Below are 22,463 nucleotides of genomic sequence, written 5' to 3' on the forward strand. Positions count from 1 at the left end.
CCCCACTGAGCGTGCTGAGCCCTTGCTGGGCCCTCAGGTGGCAGAGGAGATGGCACAGGGAGGTCTGACCAGCACCTGGCCTCTATCCCTCACAGCTGTGCATGGCCTGGCTGCCCTGTGGTACCCGGTTGAGTCTGGTTCACCCCGTTGAGCGTGATCCCAGGTTGGAATTCTCAGGAGCAGGTTCGAGGAGATGCAAGCAGGTGGATGGGTTTCTCTTGCGGCAGGGCTGCAGCTTCCACTGGGGTTTCTCCAGGATCTGAAGTGGGCAGGGACATGGTCTATGTGGATGCAGTTTCCTTCTCTTGCTGTGGTCATTCTTTGGTGCCCAGGTGTCCCTGCTCTGCAGACTGCTGTACCGATGGACATGGCTATTGACATGGACACGCATGCACATACATGCACACATGTGCACACACGCACATAGGTGACATTCCCAGAACCCGCACCAGTCTAGAGATTCCTGCGGGCTTGTGCTGGGGTGTCTGAGGGGTACCCTGGCGCCTGCACCTGCACCTGTACTCATCCTCAAGGCTGTGTCGCAGTCCAGGTGGTTGAGTCCTGCTGTTTGGGCCAGTGTGTTCTGAGTCCTCAGGGCCACGTGCAGCACCGTAAGGAGCCTTCGTGAGCCCGCTCAGCACTCTCTGGCAGAACTTGCTAGAAATAGAGGTGTCTGGTTCACGCTTGCGCTTCAACCCTGGCCTTAGATTGGTTTCGATGTTTGGGCCAGATCCATGTTTACTTCCTCACAGAGGGAGCCTGGGAACTGCAGGTGTGGTCGGAGGACTGAGGCGCGCTGCTCCGCGGTCCGTCGCCGAGTGGCAGGTCACCATGTCGCATTGGCACTGTGGAAGTGCATGCAGCATCCTCCCAGGGCAGTCTGCCCGGCCCTCGGGCCGCCCTGCCAGGCAGCCGGTCTCGACAGTCAGCAGCGCGCACAGGCCAGACAAGGCTGGGCCGTGTGGCAGCTCTGTGGCCTCCCCAGGGCCGGCTTTTTCAGACCAGCATGCATTTCCATGGGGAGATGCCGGGTCACAGCTGATGTGTCCATCAGTGACGGATCACACAGAATGGTTCTTCCTGGGCAGGTGCCGCCCCTCCCCGCTGCGGCAGGACAGTCCCTGCTGCCAGCGCTTGGCACTTCTCTGTCAGAGCACAGCCCCCCGGCCAGCTTTCCTTACCCGCCTGTCATTTGCTTTTGCCTGAAGTAGGTGGCTGTTCAGGTGTTACTGGGGATCCGGGTATGCTTTCTTTTTAAATGTGCCTGCTGCTGCTTTTCCTGATTGATTTTTAGGCGTTCTCCACATTCGGCTGTGAGTCATTTGTGGAGGGTATGTGTTGCAAGTCCCTTCCTGGACTGGGTCCGACCTTTTGCTTTCTTGGTGTCTGCTGATGAATAGCAGTTTTAAATTCTAATGAAACCCAGTTTGTGAAGCTCTTCTCTGAAGTTTAGTGCCCTCTGTGTTCCGGTTGAGGAATTTCGCCTGACCCAAGGCCGCAAGGAGCCCCGCGTGTGACCCACAGCATTTATTGCTTCCTTTGCCATCTAGATCTATGGCCCTTGTCCAATTGTCTGTGTGCGTCAAAGTCAGGGTCAAGATTTAGCCTTTCCCTCACTCAGATCCCATTTACCCGGCACCACTTGTTGGCAGGATGAACCTTCGGCTCACACATTGCAAATCGAGCGACCTTTCTCCGCGGCTGTCTCTGGGACTGCACTCGAGTCCCTGTACCTGGTGGCTCTGTGCCAAGGCCCAGGATCTGCCCTTGCACACCCTCCTGCCTTGCTCCTCCAGCGCCTCGGCCACTTCTGGTGAATCCGTATTTTACAGTTTGATATGCAGCTTGGAGCTACCCTTCAGAACAACTGCTGCAATCGAGGGCGTCCTGGTGTGGCTCGTTAGCACCTATTTCCTATATTGTTCGAAACTCTGACACACAAAAAGCCACATCTGGCTGTTATTTTTGTTTGTGTTACTTTGATTGCTGGACATCTTTTCCCAGGGAATCGGCCATCTGCACTCGCTTCTCTTCTCATCACAGTGTCACGCGCTGTCTTTCTGATTGCATGGAGGGAGTGTGCGTTTCCTTACTGACGTCTAAGAGCTCTGCCCGTCGTGGACACCAGCTCATTGCCTGTCACCATTCACCAGGCTCATTTTTATTTTGTGCAAGTTAAATCCTTTTCCATGGTCAGATGCCCCAGGCATTTGCTGTCGGGTGAGCTGCCTCTCTGGCGGCCCTAACAGGTCCACAAACGCAGCTGCTGTGAAAACACGGAGCCCTTAGAGCCCTGCAGGCTGCGACCCACGTGCTCAGAGCCGAGCTCCCTTCGGAGGCTCGGAGCAGGACTGTTTCGCTGCCTCTCCAGCTTCTAGGCCCCGAACCCTCTGTCTGCAGATCAGTCGTCAGCAGCAGCTATCCATCCCCAGGTGCCCTTCTCTCTGCTCCACCCCCTCCCTGGGCTCGGGTGCCCCCAAGCCCCAGATTCATTGCACAGGAGAAGCCCTTTGCCAGTGAAGAGTCTCGGGTTTGGGGTGAGGTGGTGACCTCTGGCGGGGCTGGGCCTCACGTGGCAGGGGCACAGGGGGTCACAAGGAGCCCACAGAGGCCGCTCGTAGACTGTTGCTGCCCCTCCCGGGAACAGGTGGCGGTGGCAGGGTGGGCGAGGCACTATGTGCTGGTGATATGAGGCCGACAACCCGGAAAGGCTCCTCACGTCCTGTGCACGCCTGCCTGGAGGAGACAGCTCTTCCAGGGTCTGTGGCCACAGCACGGCTGACTGCACAGCAGGATGGCTGGGCCAGGGTGGGGCGGCGCTGGCTTCCTGGAGGAAGTCGGCTCTGGGGCTCCCTGAGGGCAGTGGGGCCTCCTCAGGGGCTGTGTCCCAGCTTCCCGTGCGGGGCCAGCCCTGGAGGGTGGCTGTGAGGCCCAGCCTCTTCTCGGGGCTAGGACAGTGGCAGCCTCCCTGCTGACCCTTCAGCTTTGCCACGTCCACGTCCATGTCCCGTCCACACGCAGCACCCAGAGCCACACCCCAAGTCTCCCTGGACCCGTGGTGGCGAACCTGTGGCATGCGTGTCAGAGCCAGCTGTTTGTTATCACTGAACGCTCTAAAAGGCTCGCCGTCACCGGACCTAGACTGTCACCACGAGCATCCTGGTCAGAGGCAGGTCTGGCCTCTTCCTCCCCTGCTGCGACGCCTCCCCTCTCGGTGCCCCAGAGCTGGCATGGACAGCTCTCATCCTGTTCTTGTCCCCTCCACTCTGTCCCGACCCCAGGGCCTTTACACCTGTGCCCTCTACCAGGAGCCCTGCCCCTTCTCCATCCTGCTCTCTCCCAGGGCTTCCTGGGCTCCTGGCTGGGTGGGGTCACCACACTGTGCCCTGCTGCATGGGGCACCTGCGTGCTCCACGTCCCTGGGCCTGCTGTCTTCCCCCGCACTGCCAGTTCCCTGTGCCTTTGCACTTGCGCACAGTAGCCGCTTTGAGCAGAGGACGCAGAGCTCAGAAGGCGAGGCGCTCTGCAGGTTGCTGGCGGGGAGCAGGGCTCGGTATGGAGCTCCCCTGGGTGCCCCGTTTCGTGAGTGCAGACATTTGTCCCAGCTCGGCCTCCGGATGCGAAATGCCCCTCGAGGGACTTGGCTTCCAGGCCGGACGCGGTGCGGTTAGCAGCTGGCCACGCGGGAGTGCAGCTGTTGTTCTAAGCCTGGAAAACGGAAAGGCTGCAGCAGCCAATCCCTTAAATAGTGTGGCGCGTTGTTATTTCCCGAGAAACCGTGTTAGAACTATGCTAATGGAAGTCACCGACTTCCCCACAGACCTGTTAATGCCTGCGCTCACCACGGAGTCAGAAAGTAATGTAGATGGGGCCGCATCGTCCCGGTAATTATTTTTCACATTTCTGAAAGGGCAGCGCGGGGGTGTTAGGGTTACTCACACCCACACTCACGCAGGGCCGAGTTGTGCGTGACTAAGTCTCCTTGCTCATTTGCTAAACAAAGGCAAAACTTACTTGGGTCTTAAGAATACACTAAATTCAGCTGGTGGTGCACACCTATAGTCCCAGCACCCCGGGAGGCTGAGGCAGGAGGATCGTACATTTGAGTCCAGCCCGGGCAGTTTAGTGAGACCCCGCCTCAAAACTAAATACGTAAATGAATAAAAAGGGCTGGGGCGTGGCTCAGTGTGAAGGCCCTGGGTTCACCTTCAAAAAGGACACACTGAGGCCAATGACTGCTGGCCCGCCGCTGCTGTGGGCCTCTGCTGTGGCCGCAGTAGACACTTCCGCCCTTTCCGCCGTGGCTTTTATCCTGGCTGTGCAAGGCGCCGAGCTCGTGTCTGTCGGCCTAGTGGCCAGCAGCCAGCGCCCCGACTCACCGTGCCAGTGACAGGCTGCGGTGGCGTGCGCTGAGGGCCGAGCTTCGTCTGATTCCTCTGCCCGCCCGGCCCTGCTCCTCCTCTGCCCCTTACCCCTCAGGACCACAGGCAGGCAGCCTTGTTCTCTCCTTGGCTGGAACTTCCTGGGCCCCACAAGGGCACTTCGAGGGGGCAGAGGCTGGGCCGGAGGACCCGCCTACTGAAGGGGCAGGGCCACATGCATCCTCCGTGTCCCCACGCCCCAGCCAGCTCCCCTGTGGCTGTGAAGACTGGGCCAGGCTGCTGTGCCCGCCTCTCCGAAGAGGATGAGCAGGGTCAGCCAGATCCTAAGGGTCCAGCCCTGGCCCAGACCCACAGAGGGTTCAGGGCCAGCTGGAGTCACTGTTGGACCTCCCGTGGGTGCCCACGAATGAGCAGGGCTCCAAGTCCTGCCTGGCTGAGGTCGGCTGCCCCTCCCTTGACCTGGCTCGATCCTGGGGTCACCGTGGCATGACATGTGGCCGGGTGTTGGGGACAGAGAGCCCTGGAGCTGTGGGACACACCCAGAACGACTGCCTCCCAGGAGAGGGTGGGTTGTTGGAATAACTCGGTGTTGAGCTAAGACTCCTACAGGGACAAGCCGGAAGTGCCTGGTCCCCACCGAGAGCCATCTGTCTGGGGTCCTCCCAAGCCCGGCAGGCCTCCTGTGGCTGCACCTCCGAGGACCCGTGTGCACCTGTCACTGGCATGCTGGATTGGTGCCCCGCGAGGGCCGAGTGGGGCGCTGAGGATGAGGGTCAGACTGGGTCAGCAGTTTCCCCTCGGGAGTGGGCAGTGGACGGCACGGTGGGTGGTGGCCCGAGGCCCTGCTGAGTGCTCCTGCTCCCCAGGGAGTGCGTTCCCTTCCAGCCCACCTGCAGCTGGCTGGGGGTGCACGGCCTGTGTGGATCCTGAACCGCCCTGTCCTGCTGCTCCTGCTCAGCTGTGCAGCAGCTCAGATGTGCACGGGTTTGAACCCACGGCTCTGCGGAGAGGACAGGGCCCCCCCCCGCAGTGCAGTGGTGCCAGGCTCTCCCACCACGCCTGGGCACGCTCTCTGCCACTCTGCATCTGGGCCATCACAGGGCAAACCCTCACTTCCTCCAAGGCCTGCTGTGCTCCAGGCCGCTTGCTGGGAGGACGTGCTCTGCCAAGCCGGGGAGGCGCGCATCTCTTCAGAGCAAGCGCTGCGCCTTGGGAACGACCTGGCATGGTTTTCGAGCCCTGAGAATGACAGGTGATTGGCATTGAAGCAATTGGCTGTGACCCCACAGCAGCTCCATGAATAGGGCTGTTTTTCGAATTTTAGACCTTCTACAGTGGCGATTAAGGTGAGTAAACTAGAGCATAGCTGGTCCCAGGGACATATTCCGGGAACGGCCAAGGCAGCAAGGCTGGTGTTCCTGGTTCTGCGAGGCAGGTTTGGCTTCACACAAACTAAAGCTCCAGCTCTGGATCTGACTTGGGGAATGGGAGGCTGGGTCAGAGGGCGGGAAACCCTGGTGTGCTGATTTTCACATGGCTCTGCAGCTCTCCAGCTGCCCCCAGTGCCGCAGACTTGGGGCTTTACAGTCAGGTTGGTGTGGAAGGCTCTTGTTGAAGCTTTGAGGTGCAGTCCCGGTCCCCAAGGCGATTATGTGCGTTTCCTGGCTCAGCCTCCTGGGGTCCTGGTGCTACTCCTGAGACCACCTGCCGGCCAGGCTGCTGCTCCTGCACTTCTCCACAACCCCAAGACAGATTTATCTGAGGAATAGTTGTAAAAAGCCAACTGCGGACATTGACAGCACGCATGGTGTGGACCGCAAGCCAGTGCTGTGGTGGAGCCCACCAACAGGTCCGCGTCCTGTTTCCTGGGTGCCCAGGCCCCTCCGTGTCCTGCTCTGTCTCTGCTGACCAGTTACTTCCTGACCTCTGCAGCGGCACTGAGTGGGCTCACTCGTCTCTCGGCTAAGCCTCCAGCAGAGCCCTTGGAGCAGGCCACAGTCGCTCTAGGAATCTGCAGGTTCTGGGCCGCCAGGACGCGTGCACTCCCAGCAGGGCCTGTGTCCTTTCTGTCCTTTCTTTCCTGACCAGCAGTAGTGTCCTCCATGCACACTCAGATGGTCTCTGTGTCTGAACCACTGAGTTTCGGGGCTCCCTCTCTGGCAAGAGTCCCTCTAGTGCTGGCTCCAGGCACTTTGCTGGTTCTTCGGGGTTCCCTCCTCCAGCCTGGCCTGGAAATGCCCTCTGCCGAGAGTCGGGCAGGGAGCTCTGCCCTGGTGGCTCTCAGGCCTGGCCTGACCTGGGTGCCTGGTGCTGATCCTCGAGGTGGCCTCAGGTGCTGGCTCTGGAGGGAGGACCTGGCTCTGTTACTCTACCCGTGTCTCAACTCCCTCATTACTTCATGCTCCTTTTCCATTTATGCGGCACAAAAATTTTAGTTTTTGAACCTGTCTGTGTCTTTTATTTAAGTTTATTTAGTTCTTAGAGAAATTTATTTATGGAGAGAAACTCTGTGGTGACTGTGGACAGAACCAGAAAGCCTGCCGAGACTTCCTGTGAGAGCTCGACGGCCCTGGAGACCCGATTCCCGGGCTCTGTCTTCCTTTCCGCATCTTTGTGCTGCCCCAAGCCCCCCCACACCTTGCATGTCCTTAGGTTCTTTCCTCTGAAAGGTAAATTCTGTCTGGCGAGACTCCATTGATTTCCTCCCTGTGGATGCTGATGAATTTTGCCAGTTTTGCACCAATTAGGCAAATTTATTTCGGCACTCATGCCAGCCTCACGAGTGTGCAGTTCCTCGGCTTTTCCTTGAAGGGAAGTAATATCTCATCAGTTCCCTTAATTAATGAGTTAATCCAAAAATGATCAAAAGATACAGTGAACATTCAAATAAAGAACTTACTACAGTAAAATACACATTGCCGGGAACGACAGGTGAGCTGTGTGATGTGAGCCTGGGCAGGGCACAGGTGGCATGTTTTATTGATGGCCTGCTTTATTTACACACTTACCATAGTTGCGAGCACACCTCGTATTTTTGGCATGTGTTCATTGCATCTGTGTGTGAAGCAGGACTTTTCTTTTAAAAGTTATCCTTCTGCTACGGGGAGAGAGGGGATGTCTGGAGCCAAGCTGTGCATGCTTATTAACTTAGGAGAAGGAGCATGTTTGTGAGCGAGATGAGGCGCACACCAGGGGAAGGCTGGGCACTCAATGCTTTCTTCATGAACTCACACAGAGGAACAGCAGGTGGAAGTGGTGACAGAGGGCCCCCTGCAGACCCCGTGGCAGCCGCAGGTCTCCAGCCCAGACTGGGGCTGGCCGACCTGGTTTCTTTTCTCTTTGGCCTGCCCTTCCCTCCGGGAGCCAGGCTTCTCTCCAATGTGGTGCGTCAGAGCACGCAAGACCACAGACGTGGTTTGTGCTGGCCAACAGAATTCACGTTTCCGCAGGAGCAGGAGGGCACTCCTCGGGACTGTGATGCACTCCTGGCGCACCTGTAATCAGAACTCCTGGTTATCCGTACTCGCAGTGCTGCAGGCGGAGGTGGGACAGGGCTGTCTTCCCCTCTGCTGAGGATTCGGCAGGCACAGAGCCCGAGCTCTTTTATTCTGGTTGTAATGCAGAGCGCAGCTGCTTGGACGTGGTGGGGTTTCGCTCTCATTTATGACCAGGGAGAAGGCTTCTCGGCTCTGGGCAGGATCCCCAGTCCTGGCACTGGGAACTAGGGTGACTGGGATGATGGATCTGGGCATGGCTGTGCCTCCACCCTAATAAGGAGCTCTCCGAGGCCAGGCCGGCCGGGTGGGAGCCCTGCCCCCCAGCACTGGGGTGGGGACCAGCAGGAGAGCCCAGCAGGCCGGTGCTGAGGCCGGGGTTTAGGCTTCGCTCTTTTCTCTTCTTGTATACGGAAGAGAATGAGGCTGGAGGTGCACCATGGAGAAACACTAACCCTCATCTTGGGAAAATAATTTATGACACAGATATCCCAGAGCAAGGCGCATCTGGGAGGAAGAATAATCCAGAGAGAGCTCAAGGAGCAGAGCCGGCAACCTGGAGTGGGTGGCTGCCGAATTGGTGGGCAGCCCGGGAGCTCAGGGCCAGCCCTCACATGACACCTGGCTTTGGGGGGAAGCGTGCCCAGCCGGGTGGAGGAGAAGGCCGTGGGATCCCCGGGAGCACCCAGGGGCCAGCATCCCACAGCCACGGGCGCTCTTGAGTGCAAGGGTCTGGGGCTCGCCGCTGCCCGTGGCCGGAACAGATCGGTACCAGCTATTGTGGTCCCACGCACCAGGCTTACAGTGACAGTGAGTGGCAAGGGACAGGCGTGGGCCGCAGCGTGGATGTGGGCGTGGACGAGTCTGAGGTACAGCAGGCCACCGTGGGTGATGTTGCGTGGCACCACTGTGGGGACAGGTCTGAAGGCCACATGTGACTCCCGCTCGCCCCTGCTGGTGCTTGGAGGAGGCTTCCAGGGAGCTGGCCTGGGCTGGGCATCACCATCGGGGCCGAGAGGGCTCAGGAGGGGACTGGCCAAGGGCCGGGAAATGGCAGGGCCATGCGGGCAGCACCGTGTCCTGGTGCTGCCCTGACAAATGACCACGGCCTTCGCCTCTGCGCAGCAGGGACCCAGACTCACTGTCCGGAGGCTGAGGGCGAAGTGAGGGTAGCTTGGCTCTCTGGGGGCTCCGAGGACTCTGCCAGCTCCGATCTCTCCCTGAGGCCTCCCCCGGCTGCCCGGACTCCTGTCTGCGTGCCTTTCCCGGGTAAGGGGAGACTCAGGGCCTGTCCCAGTCCAGCTCTCCTCTCAGACGTGGCTTCGATGGCTTCCCCAGAGGCCCCATTCCCAGAAGAGCTGCGGCCTGAGGCCCTGGGTGAAGGAGACTTTTGTGGGACACCGTTGAGGCCGTGTGGCGAGGCTGGCGTGGGCCTGCAGGTCCGCCCCTTTTCTCTCCTCCGCCTCCGCCTCCTCCGCCTCCTCCTCATGGCCTGTCTTCCTGACCACAGTGCCTGGCGGGCCTCTTTCTTGTTCACCTGCTCTTCCTTCTCAGCCCTCTTACTTTTGTACCTGTGTGAGGAAAGAGAGATCTGCAGGTAGACAGTGACTTCCTGGATCCTGGAATTTGATGACTTCAGAGGTCAATGCTCTGAGTGTGTTCTGGTCGTGTTTTCAGGGACCACGCTCTGTGGGCGAGTGAGACTCAGGTTATGCACGGGCAGGCCGGGGTTCTGTATTTCACATCCCCCTGGGGAGCTCAGGGTCCGCGCCCACGCAATGTACCTGCTTCTGGATTGTAGGGAGGGCAGGAGGGTCCTGGGCCCATGGGGTCCCTAGGGCTTGGCCGGCTCAGTCAGCTGCTCAGCCTCAGCAGGCATTTTTGTTGTTGTTGTTTTGTTTACTTTTGAGATAGGGTCTTGCTGTGTAGCCCAGGGTGGTCTTGAACTCACGAGATCCGCCTGACTCAGTTTCCTGAGTGCTGGGATTTCAGGTGTGCGCCACCAGGCCTGGTGTTGGCAGGTGTCTTGCGGCCAGTGGGCATCAGCTGGGCTGGAGTCACTGAGGAAGTCGCAGCATGCATGTTTGCAGGACGTACCTGGTCTTCCCTCACACCCCATGCCGCCTGTTGCTGCATCTCGTTGCCTTCCTGTCCCCAAGTGTGACTGAGATGCTGCGCTGTGGCGGGCCTGCTGGCTTGGCCGTCTCCACTGTCCCAGGCCCTCTGCCTCCTCACAGACACCCACTCCACAGGGGTCAGGGCTGAGGGCAGCTCTGGACCTCATGCCCCTCCAGTGTCCTGGCAGCTGTGAGGGGGAACCCAGCGCTCCAGTGGGCGCCACCCTAAGGACAGGGCTGTTCTGCTAGCCCTTCCAAGATCTGTTTTCTTTCTTTCCAGTTCTCAGCGGTCCGATGATGACTTTCTGGCATGGTTCAGGGTTTACTCAGCTTCTTGAGCCTGCATGTTTGTGTGTTGCCAAATTTGAGGAATCCCAGTCATCATTTCTTGGAATATTCTCTCAGCCTTATGGGGTTTGATGACATGGACGTTAGGTCTTTTGTTATTGTCCCACAGGTCCCCAAGGTTCTGTTAACTTTTTTGTGTGTTTTGTTCAGATTGCGTAGTTTCTCTTGTTTTCTTCTTCAGATTACTCTTCTTCCAGCTGTTCTTTCCTGTGATCTATTTTGCCTTGATCCTATTCATTGCAATTTTTATTTCAGCTTTGTGTTTTTCACATGTGAAATTTCCATTTCATTCTCTTTGTATCTTTATTTCTTTGCCAGGACTCTACTTTTCATTTATTCTGAGCGTGTTTGTGGTTGGTGGTGTAAGCATTCATATGATGGCTGCTTTAAAAGTCCTGCTTGGGTTCCTGTTACAACATCAGGTACTTGACAGAAACAGTTTAAAAGACAAGAGGTGTATTGTTTTAGTCACTCTCTTGTTGCTGGGACACCATACCTGGCCGCCCCCACACCTGAAGGAAGAGAGGTTTATTTTGGCTCACAGTATATGGAGGTTCAGTCCATGGTCAGCTGGCTCCAAGGCAGGGGTTCTGGCAGAGGGGCCTGCGGAGAGAGCTGCTCACCGCGTGGTGGACAGGAAGCAGAGAGAGAAAGGAGGGGTGAGGAGGGAGAGAAACCTCCGGTCTCAACCCTGTGGTCACACCTCACCTCCTAGCAGCAGTCAGCTGTGAACCCCATGACTCCATCACCTTCCAAAGGCTCGGCCTGGGAGTGTGCGAAGCTTGGGGACATTTTAGTTCTAAACCATGACACGCATTTGGGCTCCCAAGCTCAGAGTCCATGGCTCCCTGGCTGTGGCCCGTGGGGACACCCAGCACCGTGGCAGGGCTCATGGGCAGCGAGCCGCTCGCCTCCTCGTATCCAGGAAGCAGCTGGGGGTCAGAGAGAGAAGGAGAGGGACATGAGGCATCTTGTGCAGTGACCTCCTCCCTCACCAAGTCCTAGCTCCAAGAGTGGATCTTCACACCCTGGTGGACCCGCCGATGGGGTCAGAGCTTTTGCCCACTCTGCGCTGGGGCCCAGGCTTTGCCACGAGAGCCTGTGGGGACCGAAGGTCACACTGAAGCAGGTTACCCTCCACCTGCCCTTGTCAGGCAGTGCCCGTGTTGCTGATTCCCTCGCCCCTTTGGTTGAGATGACCCCAGCTCTCAGCAGGGGAATCGATTTCCAGTGGGCCTGGACACCTGGTCGCGGTGGGAGACCCTGCACGGTCTCTGCATCTCCTGGGCAGACAGCCCGGCACCCGCCATGGGGGACAGGCCATACCACTTTGGTGGGCGCTGCGGGACCCTCCTCTGCTGCACCCCTGGCTAAGGGCTCCCGTCAGCCTGGCATATGCTCAGCAGGGCTCGGGATAGGCAAGGCTGCCCTTCCTGGCCTTGGGAGCGAGACTCTCTCATCTCCGGCTGCCGGGTGGCCCCTTGCTGGCCCTTGGTGACAGCTCAGCAGGCCATGCAGTGTGGGGGAGAGCAGGACTGGACACTGCAGAACATGTGGCAGGCCAGATGCTGCTCGCTCAGAGTGGATGCCGGCCAGTGAGTGGCCACCCCTGCACAGGCCACCTGAGGCCAGCCGGGCGCAGTGCCCATCAGCCCGAGGCCCGGGACTCTGTGCTGTGTCAGCCCCCCGGGTCAGCTGCTCTCAGCAGGGACCTTGGGGCTCTGGGGCCCACTCTTCCTGTCTGATGAGTGCCTTATCAGACATGCCCGTGGCTTCCTGTGATCCTCTGGGGTCGAGGGTGGAACCGCTCTGGTCTTGCTGCCCAGCCAACCCAGTGCTCAAGGCTGCGAGGGCCGTTTTTCCTGCTGCAGCCTGGGGGCCGAGCTCTCTGGGAGGAGACGCCACGCCAGCCTCAGAGGCTCCGGCTCCCGGCGGAGGACACCCCGCCAGGCTCACTGCGGGGACAGAGCAGAGCCGAGTCCCAGACCAGCCCTCCTGTCTCAGAGCGTCTCAGAGCGTCCCAGAGCCTCCTCCACGTGGACGCACTCAGGGCCCCGTCCAGGGATGTCCCGCCCCTTCCTCCTCACTGCGGACCTCAGCCCAGGGCCGCCTGTGACACCAGGGCTGCTGTTGGGAGCCTCAGCCCCTCTGTGCCCAAGGCCTGGGACCCTCCCTGGGACTCGGGCGGGGAGGGGGCAGGCGCGGGCACACGTGGGCACGCGTGTCCAGGCGTGTCCAGCCTGGACCTGGGCCTGGAATGGCCGCAGTGGGTGGCCCATTGTCCGCTCGCTGGCTCAGGGACTCCCGGCCCTGTGTAGAGCTGGCAAATCGCCAGAGGCGCCGAGGTGAAAGCCTGGCTCCTAGCGCAGCGTTTCCTGTCTGCCCACGCTGAGGGTCCTGGGCAGCTCGATGCTGGCTCCGCTCTTCAGCCTGTACTGGGACTGGGGCAGACACGCGGGGGCTACAGAGGCACCAAGCGGGGCCGGTGCCCAAACGGCGGTCCCACTGGCTTCCCAGGGTGACGCGGGCCCCTGCTGCGGGCGGGGCTGTGCCACCAGATCACCAGCGAAGACCCCGGAACCGCCTGGTGCCCTCCCGCTGCCCTTCCTCCTGCTGTCCCTGACACCTGAGGCCCGCGGTCCCTTCTCATCTCAACATTCTGCCTTTTTTGTTCTTTTTTTGGTACTGGGGATCAAACTCGGGACATTACGTTTGCGAGCCAGGCAGTGGAACCACTGAGCTAAATCCCCGCCCCTATTCTGCCTTTTTGAGAAAAGTATAGAAGACAAAAGACTACAACAACACAACCAATAGCACGGAGAACAGAGGGCTGGAGGCAGGCTTTCCCTGGGCCCTGGTCCACCGTCTGTGTCTAGCTGTCGTCAGTGTATCGTCTGTCTCCTAGCCGTCTGTCCATCCATCCATCTCCTGTCGTCATCATCTACCTCTGTTATCTGTCGCTGTCGTCTAGTAAGTCCCCATCTACCCTCCTCACCAGCTGCCTGTCATCTTCCGTCCACCTGTGTACCCGCCCTCTCACAAGTCCCCCATCTGTGCATCATCCCTGTATCCCTCCTCTATCTCCCGCCCCGGTCTCTGCACTCAGAGTCCCTGCCAAGTGACTCTTTCCCTGGCTGCTGTGAAGGAAGCCACCTGGCCGTCCCAGGCCCCTTGATGTCCTGAGTCCCTGGCGCTGTGACTGCTGAGCACCAGGCTGGGCTCCGGACAGGGGCTCCCAGCAGTGGCCTCATCCCCAGTGCCCGTGTCCTTGCCCAGGGGCACTGTGTGGACTTGTCCCCTGGTGGGACCCAGTGCTTCGAGGACCAACCACGCAGGATGGATCCCCTGTGCATCCCCCATGCAGGGAGGGTGTGGGAGGCAGGAAGTGAGGTCATAGGGCAGGAGGGGAGCTGCAGGGAGGCCCCGAGTGAGACCAGGGAGCAAGGGCAGAGGCACAGGGCCACAGGAGAAGCCGTGCCCGCTGTGCCCCCCTGAGCACGTGAGACGGGCCGGGAGGCTGGAGGGCCGGGCCCTAGACCTGGCGCTGTGAGGACTCCCTCCCCGGAGCCACCCGTGGCCATGCGGCTCTGCACCCAGGCTTGCGTGGGTTCGCACATGGCCCTCTGCACTGACCGTCCCCACGTTCTCGGCCACGGTGTCTCCATTTCTCTTGGATTTAATGACCCTTGGCTGTGCGCTCCCTTCCGTAAGCCGTCCCCAGCGCTGGACAGAGGCCAGGTTTGACCAAACAAATAAAGAACAATAGGGTCTTTGGTCTTAAACACTGTTCGATTTTGTGACAAGAACACAGGGAAGAAAAACCTCGGTCTAAATGCCAGGTGAGGCTTCAGTGCCACAGCTTGAAGCCACATCGAAGCTGTAACTCTCCACGGCTCAGGGCCGGGGCTTTCCCTGCTGACTGAGCCCTGGCCGTGGGGGCTCCCCTCAGCGGTCGGCCCTTCTTAGGGCACGGCCCGTCCTTAGGGTTCTGCGTTGCTGCTTTCCTTGCTCCTCACACGCGTCCTCGAGTGGAGCCGGGTCAGGTGCTCTGTGCTCTGGGAGGCGTACGTGTCCCTGCCTGGCCGCCCACCCGCCCTGTGGCTCCTGGAGAGGACAGGGCCCTTCGCATCTGAAGTCATGGGGCTGAGTGACCTCAAGTCTCTGATGTGCGGTGGGGAGCCAGCGACCTGCTAGGAAAACGTGATCCCCAGGCGAGGGGCGGAGGGACAAGGCCAGATGTCATCGCCTTAGTCAACTTCCAGGGGTCACGGCGGCCTCTGAGGGCAGACAGCGCTGGGTCGTGGGTTAAACGACCTCGCTCAGGCGCCATTGGAACACAATGGCACAGAGCACATGGGTGACAGTCACTGCTGCTGTCAGAGGGGTGCCAAGGCACTCAGGGTCACCTGGCAGCCTGGCCACAGGGCCAGGGAGTGCTGGCACGGCTGAGGCCCAGCTCTGCATCCCTTCCGCAGAGGCAGCTCATGGCAAACACAGGTGACCGCGTCAGACCAGTGAGCATGTGGGAGCAAGACACAGTCGTAACTCATTAATTTTGTACTCAGTGTAAAAAGGGGAGGCCAGAAACAAGCCCTAATGTGACAGTAAAATGAAAATATTTTGAGTAGGCAATGAGCAGAAATTATCTCCCATGCTACTCTTCATTACCATGGCGGGTATTAACCAGGCGACACTGACTTGCTGCGATCTGGTGCCAGACTCCTCGCTTTCCAGTAAACACAGAGACACCTCAGAAGGTCCCAAGGCCTTCCAGAAGGGTCCGGGGTACCCTTCTGGGCTGAGCCACCCTCGATGACTGGGAGCGTCCACTGGCGGGCGGCCCTGTCCCAGGGAGCAGGTGGGAGTGGTGCCTGCCAGCGTTTCTAGGTGTGGCGTGGGGTGCATCTCACACGAGCACAGTCCCTGCTGGGGACCGGGTCAGCCCTGCGCTGCACGGGAGCTACGGCTTCGGGGACAGCAAGTCCTGGGCTGGGCGTTGTGCGGAGAACACTGGCCGTCCTGGTCAGAGCTCCTGTGAGCAGGGACTTTGAGTCCCTGGGCACCCGGTGGGCATCGAAAGCAGAGCCGGGCCTCTCGGTGACAGCTTGCTCCGACCCCGCGGGCTCGTGGGCCTGAGTATGCCCCAAGCTGCTCGATGGTGGCCCCTCGAGGGCAGGGTGGCGAAAGCGGGTGCTGCCGTGTGCCCTTGGGCCCCTCGGGCCCTGCTGCCGCTCTCCAGCCTCTGTCCCTCCTGCCTTCTGGCCCTGACCACTGGAGCAGCCTTCGCGTGCGCTGCCCCGGGATGGCCCCGTCCTCCCCGCTGCTGTGCTGGTGAGAAGGTCCTGAGGGCAGGCGCTCGCCAGACGCCTCACACCTCGGGTGCCGAGAGCGGCCAGGCACCAAGGAGTCGGGGCCAGGAGGGGCAGGCAGGGACACCCACACAGCCAGAAGGAAGGAAGGCTGGACCTCTCAGGGCTCCCGTCGACCTCCCATGTTGCCCACTGACCTTGTCCTCTGGAGCCAAGGTTGAGGCATGGGGGCCCCCGTTCCTGACTCGGGTCTTCCCAAGCCTTGCGTGGGGTGCATGCTCCCCCACTGCTGATGCCGGCAGCTCGCACAGGGATCCTGCGCCTGGCTGGATGCCCCCTGGCGACCGGAACCCTCTGCCCGTGCAGTATGGGGCGTGGACTCTGGGGTCCCCTGGGCTGGGCGCAGCGTCCTTAACACAGACCCGCCCTGCCAGTGACCCTGCAGCCCAGGGGGCGCCTGCTGTGGACAGCGCCCTGGGGTGGGCGGGTGGCTCTGTGACACTGGGCAGGAGCGGGACGCGGCTGGGTGCCAGTGCCCTGGGGCTGCAGCCCAGGAGCAGCCTGTGCGGGAGCCGGGCCAGCCCAGCCGATCCCAGAGGGGACCCGGCACGGCTGCGGCCTCCAGGTCTTTGTCTGCTCCTCCTTCACCTGCTCGCCTGAGGGCCAGTGAGCCCTGGAAGCCGACATTCCTGCCGCGTGCGTGCCGGGGGGAGACAGAGCCAGACAAGTAATATGCGCCGCGCTGTGGCCCAGTGCTGCGGGAGACAAGAGGCGAGGGCCCGAGAGGCAGGTGGCACTGCTCTGAACAGCCGGGGGGCAGGGTCTCTCATCTGAGCACAGCCCGGCAGGAGAAGCCCTGTGGTTTTCTTGGGGAGCCCAGCAGATGCAAAGGCCCTGGGGTGGGGCCTGGTTTGTGGGCTGTGGTGGCAGAGGAGAGAGAGGTGGCATGAGACAGCCAAGGGCCCGGCCCTCTCCGACCACGCAGGGTAGAGGTAGAAAGTTGATGTAGCGCCCTGTGGCAGCCAGAGGTGTCCCATTTCAGGGCCGGGCCCTGGGCTTCCCCAGCTGCGTCATGAGGTATGTCTGTTTCCTTCCCTTTCAGACTGGTAAGCAGCACATCGATGCCACCAACGGCAGCAACCATGTCTTCCTGTACTGCGCCTTCCTGGACTTCAGGTACTGTCGTGTGGGAGGCGCCAGGGTGGAGCCGGGCAGGGGCAGAGGGAGGGCAGTGGGGAGCAGTCACGTAACATCGGAGGAGGGCCACGTGGCCACCTGGTCCCGTGGGCTGGAAACACCCTCCACACAGGGCGGAGGGGCAGAGTGTGCCGGGGACGCCTCCTCTCCGACCCGGCGGACGGGGCTCCCTGTGGCGGGGACACTGCAGGATGGGGTGACCCTCAGCCCGTTCACCAGAGATGCAGGTGGAGGTCGCCGCTCAGCAGGGTCAGGGGCCGATGTCCCCAGTGTCCCCTCCTGCAGGAGGCTGAGGCCAGGGGCGGGGGGTTCTCGGGAAGCAGGGCTTTGCTGGCTGATGTGTCAGGGTCTTGATGTCCGTAACCAACACCCAGGAACTCAGACAACTCAACGGCAGCGAAACAAAACAAAACACCCAATTAGCTGAATAAGAAATGCACGGTGGACCTCAGCAGACGTTTGCTGAGGGAGAGGGACAGGGCCAGCACTGGACATCGAGGCGCCAGCCACTGCCCACAGCGAATGCCACCGACCACGCTGCAGTGGGGACGCGGCCCTGGAGAGGACACAGGGCCCCTGTGTCCTGGGGGGCGTGGAGAAGGGGCCGGCAGCTGGGGGTGTGGGTCACTAGCGCAGCCATGATGGAGTCAGACCCGGGCTTCCTCAGAGAACTGACGGTGGAGCTTTCCGTGACCAGCCCCACTCCGGGTGCAGACCAAGCACGAAGGAAGTCAGGAGCCAGCTGCACCCCGCGCAGCCCTCCTCAGCCGGAGGGGAGCGCCTGGGGCAGGAGTGGATGAGGAGCCTGTGAACGCGGGCCTGCAGCTTCCCCACCCGCTCCCTCACGGTGGTGCCTGTATACCTGCACATCCAGAGAGCCGCAGGCAGCACGGCCTGATCACGTGACGGCGGATAGGGTGGGGCGGGCCGGTGCGAAGACAGCAGACTGGCAGTGGGCGGCTCACTGTGGGCAGCGCCCTGGCTGCTCTGCCTTCCGCCGGACGGTGAACCCCTCTTTGGTCACGTCCAGGTAGGAGGATGGGGAAATCTGAATATTTTACCAGCTTCGCATTCCAGGATAAACTCTGCTTGGCTCTGGTGTATGGTCCTTTCTACTGTGCCGAATTTAAGTTGCTGGAATTACTGAGGATTTTTGTGCCTATGCCCGTGAAGGAAATTGGTCTGTAGTATTTTTTTTCTTTAACCTCTGTGGCTGTTGTAGAGAGGCGATGGTACCTGTGTGAAAGGTACACTTGGGAATGCCTTTGGGATAGATGGTATAGAATTCCTATTATTTCTTCCATAATATTTTCCATAATAAATTCACCAGTCAGCTATATGGGCCTTAGTTTTCATTGTTGGTAGGTTTGTAACTACACCTTCCATTTGTTTTATGGATTCAGGACTATTTAGGTCACCTGGTACCTTTTAAATGAGTCTTCGCAGTTGATGCATTTTTAAAGAATTTGTCCGTTATCAAAGTTGTTTAATTCACGAGCAGGCATAGAGTTGTTTGTCATATTCCTTTATTGACCTTTTTGTGTCTTTGGGTTGCAGTGGATTCTCGCATTCATTTTTATGTCTGTAATCTGTGTCTTCTCTCTTTTTTCTTAGTCACTCTTGTCGGGAACCTATTTTATTTATTATTTCAAGGAAACAACTTTTGGTGTTATTGATTTTTCTTTATTATGTTATAGATTTCATTGACTTATTGTCTTCATCTTTCATTTACTTCCAGAGGGGAGTTATTTACCACCTATAGGTTTAATTTGTCCTTCTTTTAAAATGTCTTAACATGAAGGGTTAGATAACTGATATGAGATCATTATTATTTTCGTTTAGTAATTTTGCATTTACATTAGTAAACGTTTAATGCCCTTATTTTCCCTGGAAGCACCAGTTTTGCTGCATCTCACAAATGTTGGTATGTCATTTTACTTTTATCAAATTCAAAATGTTTTCACATTTTCCTTGTGACTTTCGTTTCTACCTGTTTGTTATTTTGAGATGTGTTGCTTAATTTCCAAATAGCGATTTTTCCATGATCTTTCTGCTATGGACTTCTAATTTTTTATTACTTGAAAGCATACTTTCTGCAACTTCGATTTTAAAAAATTTGTTAGAAGTCATTAAATGACCCAGAATATGTTCAGTCTAGGTGACTATACCTTGTTCACTTGAAAAAATGAGTCCTTGATGGAGAATTCTATAGATGCCAGCGAGATCAAGCTAATGGATAATTATGTCCAGGTCTCCTATAGCCTTATTATTTTCCTGCCAGCTTGTTCTATCCATTAAGCTTGGCCTTTGTATCCTTGGTGTCTGAATTGATGGTTCAACAAACCATGGATGAAAAATATTTGGAAAGAAACATTGCATCTGTGTTGAACATGTGCAGGCTTCTTTTCTTGTCATTATTCCCCAGACAATACCGAAGAGCAGTGCTAATTTACGTAGCATTTACGTTGTATCACAAGTGGTGAAAGCAAGCGCAGAGCACCCGGGAGCCTGGGCATGGGTTAGAGGCGAGGCTGATGCCACTTCCCATGAGGGCTGTGAGCGTGCGCACATCCGTGTTCCTGTGACGCCCGAGAACTGGCCCGGGGTGACTGGAGGTGCATGGGCGAGCTGTCAAGGTGGTTCAGGTCCTTCTCCTTGCACTTTTGTGAGTTTCTCTGTACTGTCCTTGGTTCAGACTGGGTCTTGTTTTTTATCCAATAATGAAATTTCTGCTTTGGGTTGGTATGTTTAGACAATTGATGTTTAGTATTGACATGGTTGGATTAAAATCTATTTTGCTAGGTGCTTCCCAAGTTCTCTCTCTTTTCTGTATTTTTTATATCATCTTTTCTTGGATTCATTTGGGTGTTCAGGTAGTTTTATGGTGCTATTTTGTCTCCACTATTGACTTCTAATTTATACCTCTTCTTAATATTTCTGTGGTAGCTGCCTAAGCTTGTACTGTACATGTCCACTTGCACCGGGTCTGCCTGCAGCTAACATTGTATGGTCTCAAGTTACTCTAAGATGTTGCAGGGATACCTCCCTCCACAGTTCCCCTGCCCATTCCTTGGCTGCTGTGGTAACAATGCATCTTTGCTGGTGCCATAGATATACAGTAACAGTGGTGAGTGGAGCAATTACAAGTAAGACAGGACAACCAGCCTTTCACTTATTCCATTTCCAGCTATTTCATTTAGACCCAGGCTTCTGTCTGGTATCACAGTCCTCTGACCTTTCTTGTAAGGCAAGTCTGCTGGAAATGAATGTAGTTACTGTTTGTCTGAGGAAGTATTCTCTTTTATTTTGGAAGATATTTTCTCTGGGCTTGGATTCTGGGTCATTTTCTCTAGATTTATCCTCCAAGACACTACATGAAATACCTCAACATTATTCTTTTCGAAGTGACACATTGTTTAAAAAAGCAAATGCCCTCTGACCTTTACCCCTCGTCCTTTTCCTCCCTCCCTCTGGCAGGAGTCACAGGGCAGGGGGCCTTTTGTGTGTGTCATTTCAATAATTTCCATATCACTTATATTTATGCTGAGAGAAAATAATAGTTCTGTTTCATTTCACATTTATTGCATCATTCCACCCCGTTTTGTTTTGTGTTCTGCCCCATTGATGAATGTTTCTTTTGTTGGATCTACATGCATCACACTGTGAATGCACTTGAGGGAATGTTTCCTGGCCTGTGCCTGCTCCTAGACCTCGCTGATTTTGCTGGGTTGCCTCTGGGCCGAGTGACTCCTGCAGGCCCAGGAGCTCCTTCCTGCTCCACCAGCTACCGTGGCCCGGGGCTGTACCCACATGGCAGCGTCACATGTCACGGCGCCCCTGGAACATGCGACTTTCACAACTTCCGATGCCCCCTTAGAAGGGCTGTTCTTCACCTTCCTGAGCGTGCTCACTGGATTCACTGGCCGGCTTAGTGTGGCATTCCTGGTTCGGAGTGCGCACTCCTCTCTAGGTCTTGGGCAAAGTAGCCCAGGTCCCTTGCATGGTGCAGGGGCCCACGCCCATTTAGTGTCTCCTTATTCTGAAGTTGTCAGCGGGTGCGGCTCCTCAGCTGTGTCCGAGGCTCTGGCCTTGCCCTCTGTTAAATGCCTCCTGCCTCCCCACGGAAACCGCCCTGGCCACCACTGGCCACACAGGAATGGCCTGTCCACCTCACCAGGTCCCCCTTACACAGGGACACATGCTTCCCTGGGCATACACACCTCCCGTGTGCTCAGTCGAAAGACGTTGACAGCAAAGGTACAAGATGGGGTCCCTGGGCCACCCCAGCGACACGGCACCTCCTGCTGCATCCACGAGGCTTTTGGGTCACAGTGGCAGACTGAGGCTTTCGGCCACTGCTGGGTTATGAACGACTTCTGAGGGGCCCTGCCCTGGGCAGAAGCTGACTGGTCTTTGCCGATAGCTCAGTGCCGCAAGTTCTGCAAAGAAGTGTGCCCGGCACCTTTTGGAATCTAAAATTGAAGTATAGACAAGAAAACTGTCCTGGCCAATAAAATCACCACCAGCACTAACCTGTGCACATCCAAGCACATTCGCTTCAGGCCACTTTCGTCTTGGTTTATACTTTAAGAAATTATACAAGTAACTCATGGATTCAAAACTAAAACATTCTAGGAAAAAGCAGACGCCCCATTGAACTGCACAGGTCACCTGGCTTCCTCCGCTTGGAGGTGAGCATGAGCAGCAGGCGTCCTGGTGATTCAGATGCCAGCTGTATTTACGTCCGGGAGATGTGATCCTGCTCTGTCTTGTATCTGCGTCACTGTGGGGCATTGTGCTCAGCACATTGCTGTCTCTGTCCTGGGCAGGGATCCTTTTAACGACGAGCAGTGTTTGATCATATCTCTGTGCACCACGTGGTGCTGGTCTGTTCTTATCACATCTGTGGATGCACACGGTACCTCCTGTCTGCCCCATGGACTGTGAGTTACTGTGGCTTGTGTCTAGCATCATTTGTGACTTGGCGAAGGCCCCATGCAGGGGCCTGAGCGCCTGGTTCGGGGTCTCCAGTACCCGCGGTGACGGGCCGGGTTGCACCTCCCCACGACCTTGCTGGCACCGGAGCTTCTGCCTCCTGCCGGCCCTCGGTGGCACCCGTGTAGTGCCACCTCCTCTGACCGGCTGTGCTGTGTCCTCAGCTCTGGTCAAGGTGTGTGGTCGAGCCGGGGCTGTGCGCGTGTGGAAGGAAACCTGACCTACTCTGTCTGCCGCTGTACCCACCTCACCAACTTCGCCATCCTCATGCAGGTGGTCCCGCTGGAGGTGAGTGGCCTGGAGCTCAGGCAGGGAATTTGGGTTGGGGGCTGGGTGCTGGCGGCCCAGTCCCTGGGTCCCTCTGGCCTGGGTGCCCAGTCTGCTCGTGTCCTGGGAGGGGCCGGGCCACTGTCACCGGACTGAAGGGACAATCGGGGACAGTGGCCCCAGGGGGCCATCGGCACACGGAGACAGCCGTGGTGGGGACAGGGACCCCAGGTCATGGTGTGCTGAGAACTGAGGGCCCAGGGGAGGGGAGGGGCCGCGTGGGAGCGACCTGCCTTCTCACAGGGAGGGGGAGGGGCTGCACCCTGGAATCCAAGGTGAGTTCGTGACTACTGC

At 57.9% G+C, this 22,463-nt stretch overlaps 1 protein-coding gene across 5 annotated transcripts in view; it reads left to right on the plus strand.

The window, feature by feature from the left end:
* Adgrd1 (adhesion G protein-coupled receptor D1) overlaps positions 1–22,463 on the plus strand; it is an 85,353-nt gene that overhangs the window by 43,289 nt on the left and 19,601 nt on the right. For all 5 annotated transcript variants that reach the window (XM_087198510.1, XM_013071863.3, XM_004844000.4 and 2 more), the window contains 2 exons: positions 16,753–16,826; positions 22,007–22,130. In XM_087198510.1, the coding sequence (XP_087054636.1) occupies positions 16,753–16,826; positions 22,007–22,130 (198 nt within the window). The remainder of the gene's footprint in view (positions 1–16,752; positions 16,827–22,006; positions 22,131–22,463) is intronic.

The sequence above is a fragment of the Heterocephalus glaber genome, unplaced genomic scaffold (genome assembly GCF_053883595.1).
Source record: "Heterocephalus glaber isolate CG9 unplaced genomic scaffold, H.glaber_assembly_v1.0 deba00001687, whole genome shotgun sequence".
Classification (NCBI taxonomy): domain Eukaryota; kingdom Metazoa; phylum Chordata; class Mammalia; order Rodentia; family Bathyergidae; genus Heterocephalus; species Heterocephalus glaber.